The 23016-nt window shown below is 49.9% G+C and overlaps 1 protein-coding gene across 3 annotated transcripts in view; it reads right to left on the bottom strand.

Annotated features, from left to right (window-relative positions):
* LOC140388271 (histamine N-methyltransferase-like) overlaps positions 1–21138 on the bottom strand; it is a 69253-nt gene extending 48115 nt beyond the window's left edge. For 2 of the 3 annotated variants that reach the window (XM_072472160.1, XM_072472150.1), the window contains exon 1: positions 20930–21119. In XM_072472160.1, the coding sequence (XP_072328261.1) occupies positions 20930–20977 (48 nt within the window). In that variant the 5' untranslated portion in view covers positions 20978–21119. Of the gene's footprint in view, positions 1–20929 lie in introns of all 3 variants that reach the window. The other variant, XM_072472141.1, reaches the window with a different exon arrangement.
* Positions 21139–23016: the final 1878 nt, after the last annotated feature.

Below are 23016 nucleotides of genomic sequence, written 5' to 3' on the forward strand. Positions count from 1 at the left end.
AAGACGAAATACAAGACGGTCCTTCTTAAACTCGAGCAGCACTTCAGCGTCGAGGTGAACGAGAGCTTCGAGAGGTACCTCTTCCAGCAGCGCCTGCAGGGTAAGGATGAGCCTTTTCAATCTTTCCTAACACACCTCCGTATCCTTGCGCAGTCCTGCGGTTATGAGGCCACCTCCGATTCCATGATTCGGGACCAGATAGTTTTTGGGGTCACCCCGGGCACCCTACGCCAGCAGCTCCTCAAAATTAAGAGCCTCACCTTAGCCACCACCATCGAAGCCTGCGTCCTCCATGAAAACACGACCAGCCGGTACTCCCAATTCCAGGCGGCCGAATCGGGGTCGTACGAGGCCGAGCGGGTCCAGCTGATTGAGTTCCTCACGGCCCGCGGCCCGGACGAGGGCGGCCATTTCGCGTGCTTTCCGTGGCCTCCCGTGCTTGTACGCACCAAAAGAGACGTTGACGCAGAGGGACGCGACGCGCAGGCGCGCTCTACACAGGACCGAACTGCGCATGCGCGATGGCGCAATGAACGCCATGACGTCACGACGTGCGGCAACTGTGGATCCGCACATTTAAAGCGTCAATGTCCAGCAAAGAATCGACAATGCCTCCGCTGTGGCAAGATGGGCCACTACGCTGCATGCTGTCGAGCAACGCTCCCCAATTCCGCCAGCCTCGCAGGGACGTGCGGGCCATTCAGCCTCCATACACCGAGTCATAGAATTTACAGTGCAGAAGGAGGCCATTCAGCCCATCGAGTCTGCACCGGCTCTTGGAAAGAGCACCCTACCCAAGGTCAACACCTCCACCCTATCCCCATAACCCAGTAACCCCACCCAACACTAAGGGCAATTTTGGACACGAAGGGCAATTTATCATGGCCAATCCACCTAACCTGCACATCTTTGGACTGTGGGAGGAAACCGGAGCACCCGGAGGAAACCCACGCACACACGGGGAGGATGTGCAGACTCCGCACAGACTGTGACCCAAGCCGGAATCGAACCTGGGACCCTGGAGCTGTGAAGCAATTGTGCTATCCACAATGCTACCGTGCTGCCCTAAATGTCATACCCTGATGATGTACAGACCGGTGATACCGACGACCGGGAAGCCTTCTGCGTCGCGGTCATTGACAGGAACTGGATGTCCCCAAGCAGGGCCCACCAGCCGATGCAAGTGAACAGCGTTAACCCGGGTGATGAATGGTGTGCCACCCTGGTCCTAGGATGAATGTGCAAAATTGGGGGAAGGCTAATTATAACAATATTAGGCGGGAACTGAAGAACATAGATTGGGGGCGGATGTTTGAGGGCAAATCAACATCTGACATGTGGGAGGCTTTCAAGTGTCAGTTGAAAGGAATTCAGGACCGGCATGTTCCTGTGAGGAAGAAGGATAAATACAGCAATTTTCAGGAACCTTGGATAACAAGAGATATTGTAGGCCTTGTCAAAAAGAAAAAGGAGGCATTTGTTAGGGCTAAAAGGCTGGGAACAGACGAAGCCTGTGTGGAATATAAGGAAAGTAGGAAGGAACTTAAACAAGGAGTCAGGAGGGCTAGAAGGGGTCACGAAAAGTCATTGGCAAATAGGGTTAAGGAAAATCCCAAGGCTTTTTACACGTACATAAAAAGCAAGAGGGTTGGCAGGGAAAGGGTTGGTCCACTGAAGGATAGGCAAGGGAATCTATGTGTGGAGCCAGAGGAAATGGGCGAGGTACTAAATGAATACTTTGCATCAGTATTCACCAAAGAGAAGGAATTGGTAGATGTTGAGTCTGGATAATGGTGTGTAGATAGCCTGGGTCACATTGAGATCCAAAAAGACTTGGTGTTGGGTGTCTTAAAAAATATTAAGGTAGATAAGTCCCCAGGGCCTGATGGGATCTACCCCAGAATACTGAAGGAGGCTGGAGAGGAAATTGCTGAGGCCTTGACAGAAATATTTTGATATTCGCTGTCTTCAGGTGATGTCCCGGAGGACTGGAGAATAGCCAATGTTGTTCCTCTGTTTAAGAAGGGTAGCAAGGATAATGCAGGGAACTACAGGCCGGTGAGCCTTACTTCAATGGTAGGGAAATTACTGGAGAGAATTCTTCGAGACAGGATCTACTCCCATTTGGAAGCAAATGGACGTATTAGTGAGAGGCAGCATGGTTTTGTGAAGGGGAGGTCGTGTCTCACTAACTTGATAGAGTTTTTCGAGGAGGTCACTCAGATGATTGATGCAGGTAGGGCAGTGGATGTTGTCTATATGGACTTTCGTAAGGCCTTTGACAAGGTCCCTCATGGTAGACTAGTACAAAAGGTGAAGTCACACGGGATCAGGGGTGAGCTGGCAAGGTGGATACAGAACTGGCTAGGTCATAGAAGGCAGAGAGTAGCAATGGAAGGATGCTTTTCTAATTGGAGGGCTGGGACCAGTGGTGTTCCACAGGGATCAGTGCTGGGACCTTTGCTGTTTGTAGTATATATAAATGATTTGGAGGAAAATGTACCTGGTCTGATTAGTAAGTTTGCAGATGACACAAAGGTTGGTGGAATTGCGGATAGCGATGAGGACTGTCAGAGGATACAGCAGGATTTAGATTGTTTGGAGACTTGGGCGGAGAGATGGCAGATGATGGTTATTCCGGACAAATGTGAGGTAATGCATTTTGGAAGGTCTAATGCAGGGAGGGAATATACAGTGAATGGTAGAACCCTCAAGAGTATTGACAGTCAGAGAGATCTTGGTGTACAGTTCCACAGGTCACTGAAAGGGGCAACACAGATGGAGAAGGTAGTCAAGAAGGCATACGGCATGCTTGCCTTCATTGGCCGGGGCATTGAGTATAAGAATTAGCAAGTCATGTTGCAGCTGTATAGAACCTTAGTTAGGCCACACTTGGAGTATAGTGTTCAATTCTGGTCGCCACACTACCAGAAGGATGTGGAGGCTTTAGAGAGGGTGCAGAAGAGATTTACCAGAATGTTGCCTGGTAGGGAGGGCATTAGCTATGAGGAGCGGTTGAATAAACTCGGTTTGTTCTCACTGGAACGAAGGAGGTTGAGGGGCGACCTGATAGAGGTCTACAAGATTATGAGGGGCATAGACAGAGTGGATAGTCAGAGGCTTAGCCCAGGGTAGAGGGGTCAATTACTAGGGAGCATAGGTTTAAGGTGAGAGGGGCAAGGTTTAGAGTAGATGTACGAGGCAAGTTTTTTATGCAGAGGTTAGTGGGTGCCTGGAACTCGCTACCGGAGGAGGTGGTGGAAGCAGGGACGATAGTGACATTTAAGGGGCATCTTGACAAATACATGAATAGGATGGGAATAGAGGGATATGGACCCAGGAAGTGTAGAAGATTGTAGTTTAGTCGGGCAGCATGGTCGGCACGGGCTTGGAGGGCCGAAGGGCCTGTTCCCGTGCTGTACATTTCTTTGTTCTTTGTTCTTTGTTCTAACGGTCAACCGATCACCAATCACATTCCATTTAGATACTGGTGCCTCCGCCAACCTTATAGCATGGTCAGCCTTCTAGACCTTGAAGGTCAGACCACCGATTCGGTCATCCCGCTGTCAGGTGGTCGATTATAGCGGAAATGTTATCCCAGCCATGGGATCCTGCCAGCTCGAGGTCACACACAATGCATACACAGCCACATTGTCCTTTGAGATAGTTGCATCTTCGAAGGACTCTCTGCTAGGCGCACAGGCGTGCAAGGTTCTCCACCTCGTTCAGCGGGTACACACTCTGTCTCCAGAAGGCACGTCCGACTTCCCGGATGCAGAATTTAGGGCACAGCTCCACTCGCTCCTCGCCCACAACCAGGAGGCTTTCGAGGGCATGGGCACACTGCCCTACACTTACAGACTACGGCTCAAACCGGACGCCACCCCGGTCATTCAGTGCTTTCCCGGGTCATGGAGCCCACGCCATGGGTCAGCTCCATGGTGTGTATTAAAATGCCCTCTGGCGAACTCAGGATCTGCATCGACCCGAAAGACCTGAACAACAACATCATGAGGGAACACTCAAACCCAAACGGGAAGAGATCACGAGCGAAATGGCCCGGGCTAAAAATTTTTCAAAGCTTGATGCCTCAAAGGGTTTTTGGCAGATTCAACTTGATCAGTCCAGCAGGAAGCTGTGCACCTTCAACACTCCCTTTGGCAGGTACTACTACAACAGAATGCCGTTTGGCATCATCTCAGCATCCGAGGTATTTCATAGAATCATGGAACAGATGATGGATGGCATCGAAGGGGTGCGCGTCTATGTTGACGATTTCATCATCTGGTCCACCACACCACAGGAGCACATCAGACGTCTCCAGCGTGTCTTTGCTCGGATACGAGAACACGGCCTGCGCCTCAACCGAGCCAAGTGTTTTTTTGGCCAAACTGAGCTAAAGTTTCTGGGGGACCACATATCCCGGTCAGGAGGGCGTCCAGATGCAGACAAAGTGAGCGCCATTACAGCCATGCCGCAGCCGGCAGACAAGAAGGCAGTGCTACGCTTTCTCGGGATGGTGTAGCCATGTAAAATGGCTGACTCCCGATTAGAATGGTCAAACCCCGATTTAAAATGGCGAACGGAAGAGGCTGATGGGAAAATCAGCCAACAGGGCTCAAACGGACAGCTGCAGGTAAAACAGTGTATTCGCCTCTGGGGAAGTCAGTCCAGACCGATACCTGCAGCCATCAACATCACAACAACCCAGCCATCTGCATATTAAGCAGCAATCCCCGGGAACAATTGCTACAAATTAGCAACTCAAAGCCGACCCAGACCTTTCGGCGCCAACAGGAGCTGACAGAAAGAAAGGTAAACGACCACCCCTCGATCAAGGAATCGCTCCATTATTGGAGAATATCGAACCAAGTGATTTAGACCAAGTCCAATCACTTGGAACCAGGTTCAAGGTCCGCCCCGAGAGGCAGGAAGCCCCTGGGGACTATAAGAATAGGGGCCAAGTTCAACTCGACCCTTCTTCTCCTGACCGCACCCTTCGAGACCCTTCTGCAAGATCAAGTAAGTTTGACTCCAGCGATCGCTACCAGATAGACACTTCTGACTATCGGCCTGTACCAGCTTTGAATCCCGCAGGCTCAGAACCCATTCGAAAGATCATTCATTTCCCTGACCTGGTGGGCCATTTCCAAAGTTAAGTATTGGCCTGTTAGTTGGAGGAAGTAGTTTAGAAGTAGATTTAATGTAGAAGTATTAATTGCTGTACAGAATAAATGAGCGTTGATTTAACTCTTACTAAGCGGTGTGTTGGATTATTAATCATTACTCGGACCTTGAACCACGTGGCGGTATCAGAAAGATACCTGGCGACTCAAGAGCAAAGGTAACAGAATAAGAATAAGTAAACTAAGGCTAAAATGAGCAACAATGGTCAACTTCCTGGGGAAGTTCATTCCCAACCTTGCCTCCCACACAACGGCTCTTTGCCACCTGGTCAAGAAGACCACGGAGTTCCAGTGGTTGCCCGCACACCAGAAGGAATGGGAGGAGCACAAGATTAAGCTCACCACAGCCCCGGTATTGGCGTTCTTCGACACCTCTCGAGATAAGAAGATCTCGACTGACACCAGCTAGTCCGGCATTGGGGCGGTACTCCTGCAACGGGATGACACTGCATCGTGGGCCCCGGTCGCCTATGCCTCGCGGGCCATGACCAACACAGAACAGCGCTATGCGCAGATTGAGAAGGAGTGCCTGGGTTTGTTAACCGGCATTGATAAGTTCCACAACTACGTGTATGGTCACCCTCAGTTCACCGTGGAAACCGGCCATCGCCCCTGGTCAGCATCATACAAAAGGACCTGAATGAGATGACCCCTCGCCTCCAGCGCATTCTGCACAAGCTCCGGAGATACGACCTCCATCTAGTCTACACCCCGGGAAAGGACCTCATCATCGCGGATGCCCTGTCCAGAGCAGTGAGCACACCGCCCGATTCGGAGGGGTTCGTCTGTCAGGTCGAAGCGCATGTGGCCTTCACATCGGCCAATCTGCCAGCTAATGATTTGAGTCTGGCCCGTATTCGCCGGGAGACTGCGGCTGACCCCCTTCTACAAAGTGTGATGCTCCACATGACGGGAGGGTGGCTCAAAGAACAGGGCCCACAATTCTACAATGTCCGGGACGACTTGGCCGTCATTGACCGTATCCCCCTAAAGTTGGACCGGATTGTGATTCCACACAGCATGCACAGGCTGGTCCACGAACAATTACACAAAGGCCATCTGGGGGTTGAGAAGTGCAGATGGAGGGCCCGAGAAGCGGTATACTGGCCGGGCATCAGCGACGGCATCGCCAACATGGTGCTCAACGTCCCCACCTGCCAAAGGTTTCAGCCGGCGCAACCCCCTGAGACGCTTCAGCCCCATGAGTTGGTAATGTCCCCCTGGGCGAAGATAGGTGTGGGCCTTTTTCATGCACTCGGCAGGGACTACGTCATCATTATAGATTACTTTTTGAATTATCCAGAGGTCATGCGCCTGCACGATTTGACATCGTCCGCTGTCATCAGGGCATGCAAAGAAATCTTCGCTCACCATGGCATTCCGCTTACTGTCATGTCGGACAATGGGCCCTGTTTTGCAAGCCAAGAATGGTCTTCTTTTGCTACTTCGTATGGCTTCACACACGTGACGACCAGCCCTCTGCATCCCCAGTCAAATGGCAAGGCGGAAAAGGGCGTCCATATCGTCAAGCAGCTCCTCTGCAAGGCTGCTGATGCCGGATCGGATTTCTGCTTAGCCCTGCTGGCCTATCGCTCGGCCCCACTATCCACTGGCCTCTCACCAGCCCAGCTGTTGATGGGTCACGCCCTCAGGACCACTGTGCCATCCAGTCTTATTCCTACAGCCGACCATGCTCCAGTACTGCAAAGGATGCGACAGCAGCGTGCTCAGCAGAAGGTGGCACATGACACTTGGGCAACTGATCTTCCTGCCTTGGCGCCTGGAGACAACGTCCGCATCCACCTACCAGAGGGTGGCTTGTCGGCAACTGCCGAAGTTTTTCGACGCGTGGCTCCCCGCTTGTTCCTGGTTCGCATGCCTGATGGCTCCATTCGCCGGCATAATCGCCGGGCTCTTCGCTTGCTTCCACGCTCACTACGTGATCATACACCGGTGCCACGCCCTCCTGTTGTTCCTGATGTCAACTTCGTGGAGCTTCCTACCACCATGCCTATTCCTCTGTTGCCTGTGGCCAGGCCCATTCCTCAGCCGGTGGATCCTGACCCACCCTTGAGGCGGTCAACCCAAATTCGTCGCCCATCTACTAGGCTGGACTTATGAGCCTGTTTGAACATTGGACTCCCTAAAGTGTTATGCCACAATGTTAATATGTTTCTCTTTTTGTCGTTACAGGTGTTCGTTTTCGATGTTTGATGATTACACTTGTTTTGTTTATGGTACAACCTCGTTGCTATGTTGCACCTGACACCTTCCTATGTATATAGTTTAGCCTCATGTACATGTTGTAGATATTGCACACACACATTCAGCTGCCCTCAGTACACATCTATATTTATTACCACATAGACACATATTCTTGTAAAAAAGGGGGGATGTCATGATATTCAGATAAACATCATGGTGCAAACACACATATACACTGATGGACAGATCAACGGACCAATCAACAAACACGCAACATCACAGCCAATCACAAGCAAGAGCACACGCGCTATAAAACGGGGAACACCACAGTTCCTGCTCATTCCAGCAGGAGACAGCTCAGGGCACAGAGCTCACAGCAAGCCACTCAGACATACAACATGTGCTGAGTGACTCTGTAAGATAGTGTAAGGGCTGGGTCCACAGGTTAAAGAGTAAAGAATGAACCACAGTCATAAGTTTACAGATGTTGTTATTGATAGTAATAAAACAGAGTTGTACCATCTGCAATCGTGTTGGTTCGTCTGTATAGCAGAACACCCAACACGACACAAATGACCTGCAATTTACAGTAGCAATGATGGTGAAACTGTCAATGTTCCCTGTCATTACTCCTCTGAAACTGGCAGCAATTTCTGGAGTCCACACATACTGTCATGATATCCATATTAACATATCATGGTGCAATCACACACACACACTGATGGACAGGTCGACGGACCAATCAACACACACGCAACATCACAGCCAATCACAAGTGAGAGCACACGCACTATAAAACAGGGAACACCACAGTTCCCGCTCACTCCGCCAGGAGATAGCTCAGAGCACAGAGCTCACAGCGTGCCACTCCAACATACACCATGTGCTGAGTGCCTCTCTAAGATAGTGCTCGGGCTGGGTCCACAGGTTAACTGGTGAAGTACGAACCACAGCCGGAAGTTAACAGTTGTTATTATACAGAATAATAAAACAGTTGTGCCATCTACAACCGTTTTGGTTCGTTTGTATATCGGAACGCCCAACACGACACACACGGGGCTGGATTCTCCGCGAACCCACGGCCGATGTGGGAGCGGAGAGTCCACTTTCATGCCGTAATCGGGCCCAACGCCGATTCAGCGATTCTCTGGGACCCGAAAATGGGCGGGACCACGGAGTATGCCACACGGCTGGGGGCTCATTGCCAGAGACCCGCTCAGCAAACCTCCGCTCCTGACCAGCCGAGTTCCCGACGGCGTGGAATTAACCATCTATTGCCGGTCGGGATGCTGGCGTGGCAGCTGCGGACTCAGTCCGCGACTGCCCTAGTCGGGGGATCGTAGATCGGGGGGGGGGGGCTTATAGGCGGCCGGGGATTAGATCTGCATGGTTAGATGCTCGGGCGCACGGCCAATCGGTGGGGGTGTTCCATTTTTCCATCTGACTCCGCAGTCCGAGTCCACCATGGAGCTCGGCAAGGCCGCTGGTAGCCGCCGACGTGCGCATGCGCGGACTCCAAACTGGAAGTGCAGGGGCCCATAGCCGCAGCTAAAGCTGTGAGATTTACTCCGGGTCCCTGCTAGCCCCCTGCAGGGCATTGAATTAGTTAGTCTTTTTAATAGGAATTTCGGGAGTAAAACTCCACCGTTTTTACGCTGGCGTGGGGACATAGTCCCATTTTGGGAGAATCCAGCCCACAGTTAAACACGGAATTCCAGAGGTTGCTGTCAGTGATTCGATGCATCTACAGATGCTACAATATGGAGATCCTTCCGGAATGCCAGCAATGAGAAATCAGTGAACTGATGAAAACACACACATTTGTGCTGTTAATATCACAGACAAAATCATGAATAAGTTACTTATTGTTTAATGAGGTGTAAATGGATTTTTTTATGGTGTAACTTGTTTATAATTAACTGCCACAAAAATCTCACTGACCCTGAAAGTTTAACTTTACATGTTTTTTTTTTTAATTTGATTTGTTTATTATAAAACCAGTCTTGACACTGGGAATGCAAATGTTATTAACATATGACAGGACAGAAACACAAATTATTCCATTGTGATGTATGCACACGCATAGGCACTCCCTGCCTCCCCGCCTCCAACAGTCCAGGTTATACAGCTGTTTTCTCAGTGTGGATCTCGGAAACATTCAATGTTTTTTGCATTGCTTTTCAGGCGGCATCGACAAACACTTGCCACTACTCTGTTCCAGTGTGTCGAGTAACTTAGAAGCAGTTTATATCCACTTCCAGCTGCAGGCAGGTTCTGGACGGCAAAAGAAGTTGCTGCCTTCTTTTCACAAACAGTAGGTCCTCCTTTTTTGAAAACAAAACAAAATGCAACTTTTCAAGCACAATTTTTCTGGTATGGTTTTTTTTTTTCAAACCCCTCAGATGAAGGAGCTGCGCTCCGAAAGCTAGTGTGGTGTTGGGTGCTCTGGTGCACAGATGAGCCAACACAGTTGTATGTGGTACAACTCTATTTTATTATAACTCTTATAATACAGTTCGTTCTGGATACTCTGCACGTGCTGTCTCCCTGAGTGTGTTTGGCAATAGATGTGTCCTGGTTCTCCTCTGCAGCTAATACTGACCACCAGGGGTCGTGTCTGTGCTTTTATATCTTTCTGTCATTGGTTGTGGTGTTGTGTGTTCTGATTTGTCTGTTGGTGTGTCTATCATGATGTGTGTGTTTGAATATCATGACATCCCCCCTTTTTACAAAGACAAGTGCCTACGTGGTTATAAATATAATTGTGTCGTGAGTGCATCTAAGAGTGTGCGTTTGTGTTGTGTACAGCGTGTGTTTATGACGTAACTATTTACATGGGGCGATGTCGGGTGCGTCACACTAACAAGGTTGTACCATAACAAAACTTGGATGCGAGAGAAAAAAAAAAACTTGAACATTGGTCCGGTCAGACGATATCTGGAACAATAAACAACAACAGGTTATAATACAGAAGTGTTTGACTTTTTGAACGTATTAACAGCGTTATAAGTCCAGTCTAATGGGTGACCGCCTCAAGAATGGGCTGGTCCTCAAGCCGGTTCAGCTGTGGAGATTTGGGGTCACACTGGTTCACCTTGGACTGTTGGAGGTGATGCTGTTGCCGAAGTCTCTACTTTACCATTTGTTGTACTTCGTGCAGTGCTTGGTTTTTTCATTCGTGCAAATATGACACTCAACATCTTTGTTAGTGGTGCCCTGGCTGTGGTTTGGTTCTGGTGGCGATGGAAGGGGCATGATCCGTGGCATCTCCACGAAGTCATCCTTGGGAACCAGTGGAGGATCCGGCGTGTGCGTACGGTGCAGTTGCGAGCGTGGAAGGCGGCACAAAGCCCGCTGATTTCGCCTACGCACCAATCCATCCGCCCTGCATGCCAGGAACAAGGTGGAGTCTGTTTTCTTTTTATGTTTGTGGTGGACGGCATCTTGTAGCCGATGGGTCGTTGCCATCGAAGTAGCACCATCACTAATATCATGCAAGGCGATGACTGTGCCAGATGTGGAAGTTGGCCAAGACCGTGTACCCTGGTTCCGGCCACCTGCTGTGCCGGAAGGGCGACTCCGCAGAGAAACGTCGAAGCATGTCGCCTTGGAGAGAGAATTGTTGCTCGCATCAACGTCTGGCGATGGCGCGAGTTGGTGTGTCCATCTTGGACCGCCGGTGCTGGTTGCCACTGACGACCCAGTGGGACTGCCACGCGATCCATTCCCTGTCGCCGTGGCATCTGCCGTCACCCTGAGCGTGCCATCACCGAGGCCGCGACACCGCCCGTCCGGAGCAAGGTCTGGCATGCGCAAATCAGAGTCGGCGCTTGGCTGCTCCCCATCTGGAGTCCGGTCTGCCTTCCGTCGATGCCCCCCGTCCGGAGTCCCAACAGGTTCACTGGAGGCAGCCGAGATTCCCTGAAGCTGCACTTCTGGAGTCGGAACATGCAGGAATGCACCAACCAGTGGAGAGGCTCGAGCCATCGAGGGTGGAAGCGGTGCGCCGCCACCGCAGTCGTCAGTGGTCCCACCGTGATCGTTGAGTGCCTCGGTACGCACTAGGCGAGGTCTGTCACCTTGCACCTTTTGCATGGGAAGTGGGATGCTGTCGTCACTCGTCCCACATCCCGTGGATAGATCGTCATTAGCAGCTTGCTGTTCACTAGGGTTGGGTAAATTGTCAGAGTTTTCATCTGGTGGTGCACACCATGTCGGTGGACTGTCATTGTCTTGCCATTGTCCTTCATTTGGGCTTTTCTTCTTTGGAACTTTAAATCTTCCCCCAGACATTGCAGAACCTTGTTTATTACCCCCAAATTCTCCCATATGTGTGGTCTCGAATATAGGATCCACTGTTTCTATCGACATTGTACCATTTTCCAAAGAACATTCCGTTTCACTTTTCTTCTCAGGTACCTCATATGTAACTTTGTTTAATGTACATGCCTTCATGGTCTCTGGGTCTGATTTTGCTGGGACTGGCATGGTCACAGTCTCTCTTTTACTGTTCTCAATTGCCCACATTATACTCCCCATACATAACTGCTTAATCACTGGGGTTAGTGTGGTACAATGGATAATCGGGTCGACCTTATCTGCATCTTCACCATTAGTGGAAAGCACACTTGGTTCACTTGAAACTGCTGTGGGTTTTAAATTCGTTATCTGGCTACTCGATGTCGGTGTCCTCAGGATTCTTGCTCCAATGTTCTGCTCAATAATCAGTGGAGTGTGTATAGGTTCAATGCAATTAATGTTCCCCTCCAGGTTTGAAGAGTCATTACTGACTAACTGCTGGTCTCCGAAGTTGGGATTTTGCGGCATTGTGTTGAAGGGAGACATTTGTCCCTGCTGTAGATATGATTCAGGTTGTGTTATTTCCATTACCTGAGGATCAATGTCTTGTCCATTTTTTCGATCCGTACTAAAACACTGGCAATTCTCAGTCTGCTCCTTGCAAGTTAAACATTCAATTAATTTCGTTAGCAAATCCTCAGCATCCTTCTGTGGCCGTGCAGCATTATTAATCTCTGTTCGGCTACAATGATCCTGAAGGTCAGCGCATAAACCTTTTTTCTTCGGGCTTGGACGAGGCGATTCCTTTGGCTTGTCTTCAGTTGGGCTTGAACAGTCTTCAGCACTGTGCCCTTTATTGTAGCATGAGAGACCGTCATGGTCATGCTGCTGTGTAGTGGAGCATGGTAGACTTGCATCGTCTGCCGCTGGTTGGTCAGGAGAGGTTGCTAGACCCTCATGGTCTTGTTCCTGCAAGGACTGCGCTCTGGAGTCTTGCGTTCCTTCCATCGTGGAGTCCGTCCACGAGCTCTCTGTGGAGGCTTGTGACACTGGAGTCACTTCTTGTTCGTGCAAGGACTGCGCTCTGGAGTCTTGCGTTGCTTCTATCGTGGAGGCTGTCCACGAGCTCTCTGTGGAGGCTTGTGACACTGGAGTCACTTCTTGTCCGTGCAAGGACTGCGCTCTGGAGTCTTGCATTTCTGCAATTGTGGAGTCTGTCCACGAGCTTGCTGTGGAAGCTTGTGACACTGGAGTCACTTCTGGTTCATGCGAGGACTGCACTCTGGAGTCTTGCATGTCTTCTTTCATAGAGTCGGGAACGTTGAGCGGGACGTGGACCACGCTCTGTGTGGCAGCAGGGCACTCTCCGTGTGCTTGCACCGCTCCCTGTCTGTTAATGTCAGGCTGCAGCATCATCCGGTACTGATAAGTTGGAACGTCATATCTGCTGGATTGAAGATCCTCAAATCCGAAAAATGAATCCGCATCTGCGTCGGATTCAATGTGGGGGCCGCCAATGTGCAACACGAAAGGTTCGTCCGAGTCATAGTCATATAGGACCACGGAGCTATCATTGGGCTCGCGAGGTCCGGAAACACTGTAAAAATCGTCATCGAAGTATTCAAGGTCGGAATCATCGGCTTGTGCGTAGGTAACTGCTTGTCGGAGGGTTCTTCGGAGGTTAAATTCATTTCCTGGGTCAATTTGCGGCACTGTGCTGTTATTCCAGGTGAAGGAAGGTTGTTTTACAGCTTTAACAGATTTTTGTTTTTTTGATTTGGGACGTTTCCCTTTTAAATTGGATTTGGGACATTTCCCTTTTAAATTGGTGCAGTCTGGGGCCTCTGACATCCTGACGCTCGGTATGTAGCACGTAGGAAGCGACTGCGCATGCTCAGATCGCTGTTCCTTTACCGATGGCCGTTTTCTTGACTGCGCATGCGCAGCATCTCGCGCATGCGCAAACGAAACTTCCGGTTCTGCGCACTTCTCGCGCAACTGTGCTAGCGTTATACCTTTAGCAAGATGGCCGCCGACCTCGACCCAGCCTTTTCTCAGGCCCGGGATTTCGGGCTCCGGGATCCCAGCCACGAGGTGAGTACTGCAGCTTTTCTTACCTTTAAGTCCCCATTGGATTGCGTATTCTTCACAGTACTTGGAGAATTTGCCCAGGACTGCCTGGTAATCGTGCCTTTGCTGCCTCCTGAAGAACCTGAACCTTCTGAACATTGCTCTTGCCCTTGCACCGGCGACGGTGAGGAGAAATTCAATTTTTTCCTTATCATCCAGGTCCTTGAGTTCAGCTGCCGCCAGGAACAACTCGAACATTTGCCGGAATCGCCGCCAGTTTTCGTGGAGGTCGCCGTCGCACTGGAGCGCCTGCGGAACCGGGAGCTCGTACATCATGCCTGGGCACTGCTGGTTGTCTCTGTACACTGAGGTATGCCGGCAGGTATCGATCCACTCCTGTACCATGTGGTGTTGGGTGCTCTGGTGCACAGATGAGCCAACACAGTTGTATGTGGTACAACTCTATTTTATTATAACTCTTATAATACAGTTCGTTCTGGATACTCTGCACGTGCTGTCTCCCTGAGTGTGTTTGGCAATAGATGTGTCCTGGTTCTCCTCTGCAGCTAATACTGACCACCAGGGGTCGTGTCTGTGCTTTTATATCTTTCTGTCATTGGTTGTGGTGTTGTGTGTTCTGATTTGTCTGTTGGTGTGTCTATCATGATGTGTGTGTTTGAATATCATGACAGCTAGTGATTCAAAACAAAACTGTTGGACTTTAACTTGGTGTTGTAAGATTTCTTACTGTTCTCAGCCCAGTCCAACGCCGGCATCTCCACATCATGGCTACCTGGAACTGTGGCCATGTAAAATGGCTGCGTTACGATTCATCTGGCCAAAACCCAGTTTAAAACGGCTAACCCGAAAGACTGCTGAGAAAAGCAGCCAAGAAGACACAAACAGGCAGCTGCAGACAGTTTTGCATATTCGGCTCTGGGAAGGTAGCCCAGATCGATACTCAGGGCTATCAACAGCCCTTCAACCCAGGTATCCGCAGTTTCATTCAGGACTGTTTGCAGCTAATCTATTCAGACATCCACAGTTAAATTGGCTATCCCCGGGAACAATTGCAACATATTAGCAATTGAATACCGGGCCAGACCTGTCGGCGCCTGCAGTGGCCGAGACAAAGACAGGTGAGCGACCACCCCCCGATCGAGGAATCGCCTCACCATTGGACACATCGACCCCAGAGATTGGGGACAGAATCCAATCACTTGGGACTCAGGGTCAAGGGCCGCCACGGGAGGCGGGAAGCCCCTGGGCCCTATAAAAGTGAAGGTCCAAGTTCAGATCGCTCTCTCTCTCATCTTCGCCTGCTCGAGACCAGCCACCGGCAACTGTAAGTTTGAATCCAACGATCGCTATCCGGTAGAGACACCTAGCCACCGACCTGTAGCAGCCTTTTGAATCCCGCGGGCCAGATTTGATTGGACAAGCCATTCGTTTCCCTGACCTGGTGGGCTCTTCCTAAGTTAAGTATTGGCCAGTAGTGATAGGTTTATTATATAGAAAGTAGTATTAGGGTATTAATATTTCTTGTTGTATATAATAAATGACCATTGTTTTAATCCTTACTAAGCGATGTGCTGTGTTATTAATCATAACCTGAACTTGAACCACGTGGCGGTATCGTAAAGATACCTGGCGACTCATGAGCAAAGGTGACGTAAACAGAGCAAATAGACTAAGGTTAAAAAGAGCAACAGAACAGCAATTGGAGTCCGGCATTAACCCTTTAAGGGACAGTGGGCAGGATTCTCTGTCAGTTGCCGCCGGAATGGAGAAAGAGAATTGGTTGTGACGCCAAATTCGTGCAGCCATGCCAACCTAACTGGTGCCTAGCTGGTGGACTGTAGATATACTGCAGAACATCTAGTTCTTGACTAGTTAAAGTAATTTATTCCAAACAAAGACATGGTAAAGATAACTGGAATAAATATATAACAGGCTTCAACACTAACTAAAGGTTCTAGAGCTACTGCAAAATACGTCTATCCACAACACGACTTCCTCACAACACTCCGAGGCACAGAGTCACATGGTAGGTGTCATGGTAGGAGTCACACTGCCACCTAATGGTCGTAGGTCATGTATATTATTATCTTCAAGATTGCTTATGTATATCATCACAGTGTCTACATTTCTGGTGTCATGGTCCTAACACTACGTCCAGATGGATTCCCAGGCAGTACATTAGGAGTGGAGGCGGCCTGCTGCCTGTGACCTGGGTACCTTTTGGTGACCGTCTTCTGGGTGTCCTAGGTGGCATGTTGCTGCCCTGTCCCTGTTGTGCCCACTGTCCATCGGATAAGCCAGGGCCGGGGGAGAGAGAGATGGGGGTTGGGGGGGGGTCACTGTGATGTTCTAGCACCACCACTGCAGGAGTCACCAGCACGGGCTTCATCACCTCCTCCTCCCTCGGGTGCCCGATGGTCCCAGCGCTACTTGGGATGGGGGCATGAGTGGACCTCACCCCTGTGGCTCCCTTGCGCCTGGCGCTTCCTGTCCTTGAGGCCTGCTCCCGTCATGACTAGGGTCTCTGCCAATGCTGATATCCGCCTCGGCGACTGCCCTCTCTCCATGCCCACCAACCAGGTCCGGTGCCCACTGTTCCGCTGTGCTGAGTGGCCACAGGTCTTTTCTCTCTCCTGATGGTTGTGGGCCACCTTCTCCTGGGGGAGGGGGAGACAGAAAGCGCACAGTATTAGGCAGTTGGGCACATGTAGCACAAGGGTGATTCGCTGGTGGCCTGGCCATGGCAGCCGGTATGGGTGCTGGCATGTTGTGCAGAGTGTGGTGCATGCACACTGCTGGCAGGTGAGGTCCGGTCGCTCTCTGAGTGGACGGTCGGGATTGAAGGTGTGTGGAAAGGGGTTAGTACCAGGGGTACAGTTAGGGTTAGCCTGGCTGCCCTGAGGAGGTTGTGCAGTTTTTTGCGGCACTGCTGTCCAGTCCTGGTGGTGGGGTTCCCAGTGCTCACGGCGCCTGCCTCCAGCCCCCAGACTCGTTGTAAGGTGGCGGGTGGCAACCTCCTTCCCACCCTGGGGTGCAGAGTAGCCCGCCTCTTCTCCATGGCATTTAGCCGGGTCTCCAACTCCGGTTCCGTAAATCGAGGTGCCACTCTCCATGCTGCCACCATGTTGGCTGGGATGAGTGTGTGGGGGATGGAGTGCTCATATGCGGCTGCAGCTTATCAGCCTCTTGAGTGTCAAATCTAACCCCGGTGAATCCAACACTGCTTATCATTGGAATCAATCGTGCCCCACGTGGGAGACTGTTTGCGAAGGTAAGAGCCCATGGGATCCAAGGAAATTTGGCAAATTGGGCCCAAAATCTCTAAGTGGCAGAAAGCAGAGGGTGATGGACGAGGGGTATTTTCCTGACTGGGAGCCTGTGTCCACTGGGGTCCCGCAGGGATCAGTGTTGAAGTCCTTGCTGTTTGTGGTTTATATGAGTGATTTACACATGAATGTAGGATGGTTTATCAGTAAGTTAGCAGCTGATACGAATATTGGTGAGATAGTAAATAGTGAGGAGGATAGCCATTGATTACAGGAGGATATACACGGGCTGGTCAGATGGGCTGATCAGTGGCAAATGGAATTCCATCAGGATAAGTGTGAGGTGATGTACTTGGGCAGAACAAACAAGGCAAGGGAATGCTTGATAAATGGCAGGATCCTGGGGAGCTCTGAGGATCGGAGGGATCTTGGTGTGCATGTACACCGGTCCTTTAAGGTAGCAGAGCAGGTGGATACAGTGGTTAAGAAGGCATATCGTATACTTGTCTTTATTCGTCGAGGCATAGAGTTTAATAGCAGGGAGGTAATATTGATTAAGCCGCAGCTGGAGGATTGTGTGAAAGTTCTGGAATCCACATTACAAGAGGGATGTCATAGCACTGGAATGGATGCAAATGAGATTTATTCAAATCTATGGAATTCCCTGCCCAGTGAAGCAGTTGAGGCTCCTTCATTAAATGTTTTCAAGGTAAAGATAGATAGTTTTTTGAAGAATAAAGGACTCAAGGGTTATTGTGTCCGGGTGGGAAAGTGGAGCTGCGTCCACAAAAGATCAACCATGATCTCATTGAATGGTGGAGCAGGCTCAAAGGGCCACATGGCCTACTCCTAGTTTGTATGTTCTTCTGTTCTTCTGTTGCCTAGGCTGTTAGTTATGAAGAGACCTGGATTTTTATCCTTGGAGCAGAGGAGACTGGGCGGGGGTGGGTGCGGGGGGCGTGCAGACATGATTGAGATGTATTGAATTATGAGGGGCCTATATGGAGTAGACAGGATCTAACATTTCCCCTTGGTGGAGGGATCAACGATCAAGGGGCACAGATTTATGGTAAGGGGCATAGGTTTAGCGGGGATGTGAGGATTTTTTTTTACCCAGTGGGTCGTGGTAGTTGACCGGCACAGATGCAATGGGCTGAAGGGCCTTTTCTGTGCTGTATGATTCTATGACTCTATGACTATGACTCTATGGGGAAGCAACTGCTCAACATCTACCCTGTCAAGCTCCAAAACTCCTGTATGTCTCAACAAGGTCACCTCTTATTCTTCTAAATTCCAAAGAGTACAGGCCCAACCTACTCAAACTTTCCTCATACCTGGGATCAATCTTTGGACTGCCTCCAATGCCAGTATAGTGTGCCTTAGATAAGGGGACCAAATCTTTCACAGTATTCCAGATGTGGTCTAATTCGTACCTTGTACAGTTTTAGCAAGACTGCTCTATTTTTATACTCCATTCCTTTGAAATAAAGGCCAATATTCCATTTGCCTTCCCTATTACCTGCTGAACTTCTTTGTTAGCCTTTTGCGATTTGTGCACGAGAACCCCAAAATCTCTCTGCACTGCAGTTTTCTGCAGTCTTTCTCCATTTAAATAATATTCAGCTCCTTTATTCTTCCTAATAATGTGCATTACCTCAGACTTTCCTAAATTATATTCTATCTGTCAAGTTTTTGCCCACTCACTTAAGCTTTCTATTTCCCTCCGTAGGCATCTCGCCACATGCCTTCCCAGGTATTATTGTGTTTTCCGCATACTTGGCAATAGTACATTCAATTCCCTCATCCAAGTCATTAATATATATTGAAATTAATTGTGGCCCCAACACTATTCTTTTTGACACTGTACTAGCTATAGGTTATCATCTTAAAAATACTCCACTGATCCCAGCTCTCTGTCATCTATCAACTAGATAATCCTCTATCCATGCTAATATACTACCCCAACACCATCGGTTCTTATCTTATTAAGTAACCTTTTGTGCTAACCTTATTGAACATTTTTTTGGAAATATAAGTATACAACATCAATTGTTTCCCCTTTATCTATCCTGCTTGTAATGACTTAGGCCAGGCCTTTGAGATTGGCCAATTAGAATACGAGTTCCCTGATTAGTGGCCCAATCAGGGAACCCCTTTCTGTGTACATAACAGGGAGTGTCAGATCCTCTGCACCCCCGGTGTAGACAGCAGACTGAATGGTCATGGTTGTTCAGCTGTTGGGTTTGTAAATAAAAGGAATTCTGGTGACGGGACTTCTGCCTCCGTGAACTTATTACACTGCTCTTTACCACCTCAAAGAATTCTAATAAATTTGTCAGGCATGATTTCCCCTTCATGAAGACATGCTGACTTTGCTTGATTATATTATGTTTTCTAAACCCTCTGCCAATATATTCTTTATAATGGACTGGAACATTTACCCATTGATAGATGTCAAGTTAACTGGCCTATAGTTATCTGCTTTTGTCTTCTGCCCTTTTGAATAATGGAGGAAGACAATGACAATGGAGACAATAGAAACATTGGCAGTTTTCAAATCCTCAGGAACTTTTCAGAATTTAAAATTTAAACATTGAGTCACCCCTCATCCCCCCTGGGGGACTCCCGGAATATGTCACGTTATAATTGGGGGTTCTTTTTTTTCTGCCTCCATAGATAGTTCGGGCAGTGCCCTATTTGGCCCCATCCACCGAACCCCCTCCTTCCACCTCACCACCTTCCTTTTCTCTCTCTCCCCACCACCCCCCTTCCCTCCTCCCCTTTCTCCCCCTTATGTTGCTCCAGAGGTGAGGGTATCCTATCTCCAAAGTTTAGTCATCGGACCGTTTGCTTTTGTACCACTGCGTTGCTTATCATTTTAATAATCAGAATATCACTACCTACACCACCCCCCTCCCATACGTTGGTACAGAGGTGACGGTACCCAGTTTCTCCAACGCAAAATTTAGTGTTTGTACCGTTTGGCCTTGAACAACTGTAATGTTTACTGTTTTAATAAACGAAATATTTCATGGGATAACTAATAGACCCAGCCAACAGGTTGCAGGCAGGTTATAACAAGTCCCGAACCAGATTCTCCCACAATTGGAAACAGCCTTTCCATGCCTACCCTCTCAAGACCCCTCAGGATCTTATGTTTGAATCAAGTCACCTCTTACTCTTCTAAACTCCAGCAGATACAAGTCTAGCCTGTCACACCTTTCCTCATAATTCACCCCACCTAATCCAGCTACTAGTCCAGTAAAACATCTCTGAACAGCTTCCGATGTGTTTACATCCTTCTGAAAATTAGGAGACTAATACTGCAACACAATACTCCTGACATGGTCTTATTAGTGGTTTGCGCAGCTGAAACATGACCTCCTTTTCAATTCCCCTTGCAGTAGACAATAACATTCTATTAGTTTTCCTAATTACTTTCTGAACTTACACACTGACATTTTATAATTGATGCACAGGAACACCCAAGTCCCTCTGCATCTCAGAGCTGTGCAATGTCTCACCATTTAGATAATATGCTTCTTATTCTTCCTGCCAAAATAAACAATTTCATGGTTTCCCACATTATACTCCATTTTCCAAATCGTTGCCCACTCATGTAACCTATCAATACCGCTTTGTAGCCCCTTCACAACTTGCTTTCTTACCCATCTTTGCATCATCAGCAAATTTGGAATTTTAAGCTATCATGTTCTGATTTTAAAAAATTTAAAATATCAACAATAGCATGCTCATGTGAAAATGAAGGAAAAACATTTATAAGTTACTAAACAAAACTTTCTATTGAATAACTAAGAGACTGTGTTGCTTAGAGTCTTTTTAGATTCCTCAGATTTGAGCTTGAATCAAAACATGCTTTACCTGGTTACTACATCTGGCAGATTCTCGCCAATGAACCTTTTTATGCATTGATGTTCAGTGGAACGTTCTAAAAAAAGCTGAAATGACTTTAAATACAGTCCAATATCTGAGAAGAGGGGTTTCATAGAAATCTCCATCTCAGGAAACCTACTGTTCAGAGGAACCGAAGATTCAGTTCACCCTGCGTTTTTATCTGTGAAAAACAAGTTGTGAACTTTGCTGCAGAACATATTGAAACACTTCAGTGTTATCTACTGCTGGAAAACATTAACTCCCTCCTGCAAGGTGTGCCCCATTATCTTCCTTAACCATAGCCTCCTGGATTTGCCTCCATGTCAATGCATCATGCTCGCTCATTACCCTTTAATCTACCCTTTACCTCTTCCTCTATGTAAACTTCCCAACCACCATTCAAGGCTGCAAACATGGCTGTGCTTCTCGCAACATATAAATCACAGCTAAGGCTGACCCTGATCACTTCCTTGTATCACTGTTCTACATCCCAACACTTATCCATCACAATTGACATCTTGGTCGGGATTCTCCGAGCCCGCGGCTGCTTGGAGAATCGGCATTCACGCCAAGACGGCCCGCGACGCCGGTCCAACCAGGACGTGATACTCCCAACTGGCCAAAACCTTGCGAACGCCACCGCTGGTGATTCTCCAGGCCGCGCGGCGCCCTGACGTGCAATTCTCCAGGCCCCCAGCGATACTGCGGCCTGGTTCTGGTCAGGCCAGCGTCGTTCTAACATAGTTTAATAAAGCGTCAACCAGTCGTGCTGGCTGACGCTGTGGCCGGAGGAGGTAGGGGGTCAGCATGGGGGGACCCCAGGATGGCGAGACGGCACGACCGTGGCTGCGGGGGTTGGGAAGGAGACCCCCCAGGGCCTGGGGGGTGGGGCAGACAGCCGTGGCTGCCGGGCACGGCTCGCCATGACAGGGCAGACCCAACGCCACAGACGCCATGATGGCAGCCACGCAGATGGGCACCCACCCCGGTCACTGGCTCAGAACAAGCATCCCGGCCATTTGGATATGTGCCGCACGCCTCACTTAACCGGCGGCACCCACCGGCGGGTAGATCCAGGGCCGCACCCACGGCAGCCCTCGGTGAGGGCAGTTACATCAGATCGTGGCCCTGGCAGGAGGGACGGGCAACAGGTGTCGGGGCACCGGGGGGGTGCGGGGGTGGCGGGATGCGTGGCTGGGGTGTGAGCTGCCAACTGGGGCTACCATGTAGCCCATGGCACCTGGTTGTGGAGGGGGGTATGTGCAATGATGAAACTTTGATTACCTCCACCCCTTGCAGATCATAATGTTTGGGCATCTTTCAGCGTTGTTGGCCGCCATGGCGGGGGCTAATGCCCTGTATGAAGCCCTGTGGGAGCTGGAGCAAGGGCGTGGACAGAGAGGCGGCGGAGGCTGCAGCAGAGGAGCGGGCCGCAGTGGGGCAGCTGGCAGCCGCTCAGGCTGGAGGGCCACCCGCCCGACAGGCGCAGGAGGAGGAGGAGGGCCACGGCGAGGGGGGGCCACGGGACGTGGATATCGAGGTGGAGGAGGAGGAGGAGAGGGGGGAGGATGAGGTGGAGCCACGGCCAAGGAGTTGCCCGATGAGGCCTCGTATGTACCTGCGCCGCATATCCTTTTACCACCTGGTGGACAGGGCATGCAGGAGGAGACTCCGGATGAGCCGGGAAACCATCACCCATATCTGCTACCTGATGGCACACCTGGCACCGCGTGGGACTGGGGGTGGGCACCCTCTCACGGTCGCTGTGAAGGTGACGGTCACCCTGAACTTCTACACAACGGGGTTCTTCCAGTCGCCGAGTGGGGCATCTCGCAGGCGTCAGTGCACAGGTGCATCCGTGCAGTGACTGATGCCCTGTATGACATCGCGGACCGGTACATCCAGTTCCCTGTAGACCGCACCCACCAGGATGCCCAGGCAGCGGGCGTCGCTGCAGTCGCCAGGATACCCATGGTCCAGGGGGCGATCGATGGGGTGCACGTCACCATGCGCCCACTATCGGATAGTAGGGTGATGTTCATGAATAGGAAGGCGTCGTCCTCCCTGAACGTGCA

Source organism: Scyliorhinus torazame, chromosome 2, assembly GCF_047496885.1.
Source record: "Scyliorhinus torazame isolate Kashiwa2021f chromosome 2, sScyTor2.1, whole genome shotgun sequence".
Classification (NCBI taxonomy): domain Eukaryota; kingdom Metazoa; phylum Chordata; class Chondrichthyes; order Carcharhiniformes; family Scyliorhinidae; genus Scyliorhinus; species Scyliorhinus torazame.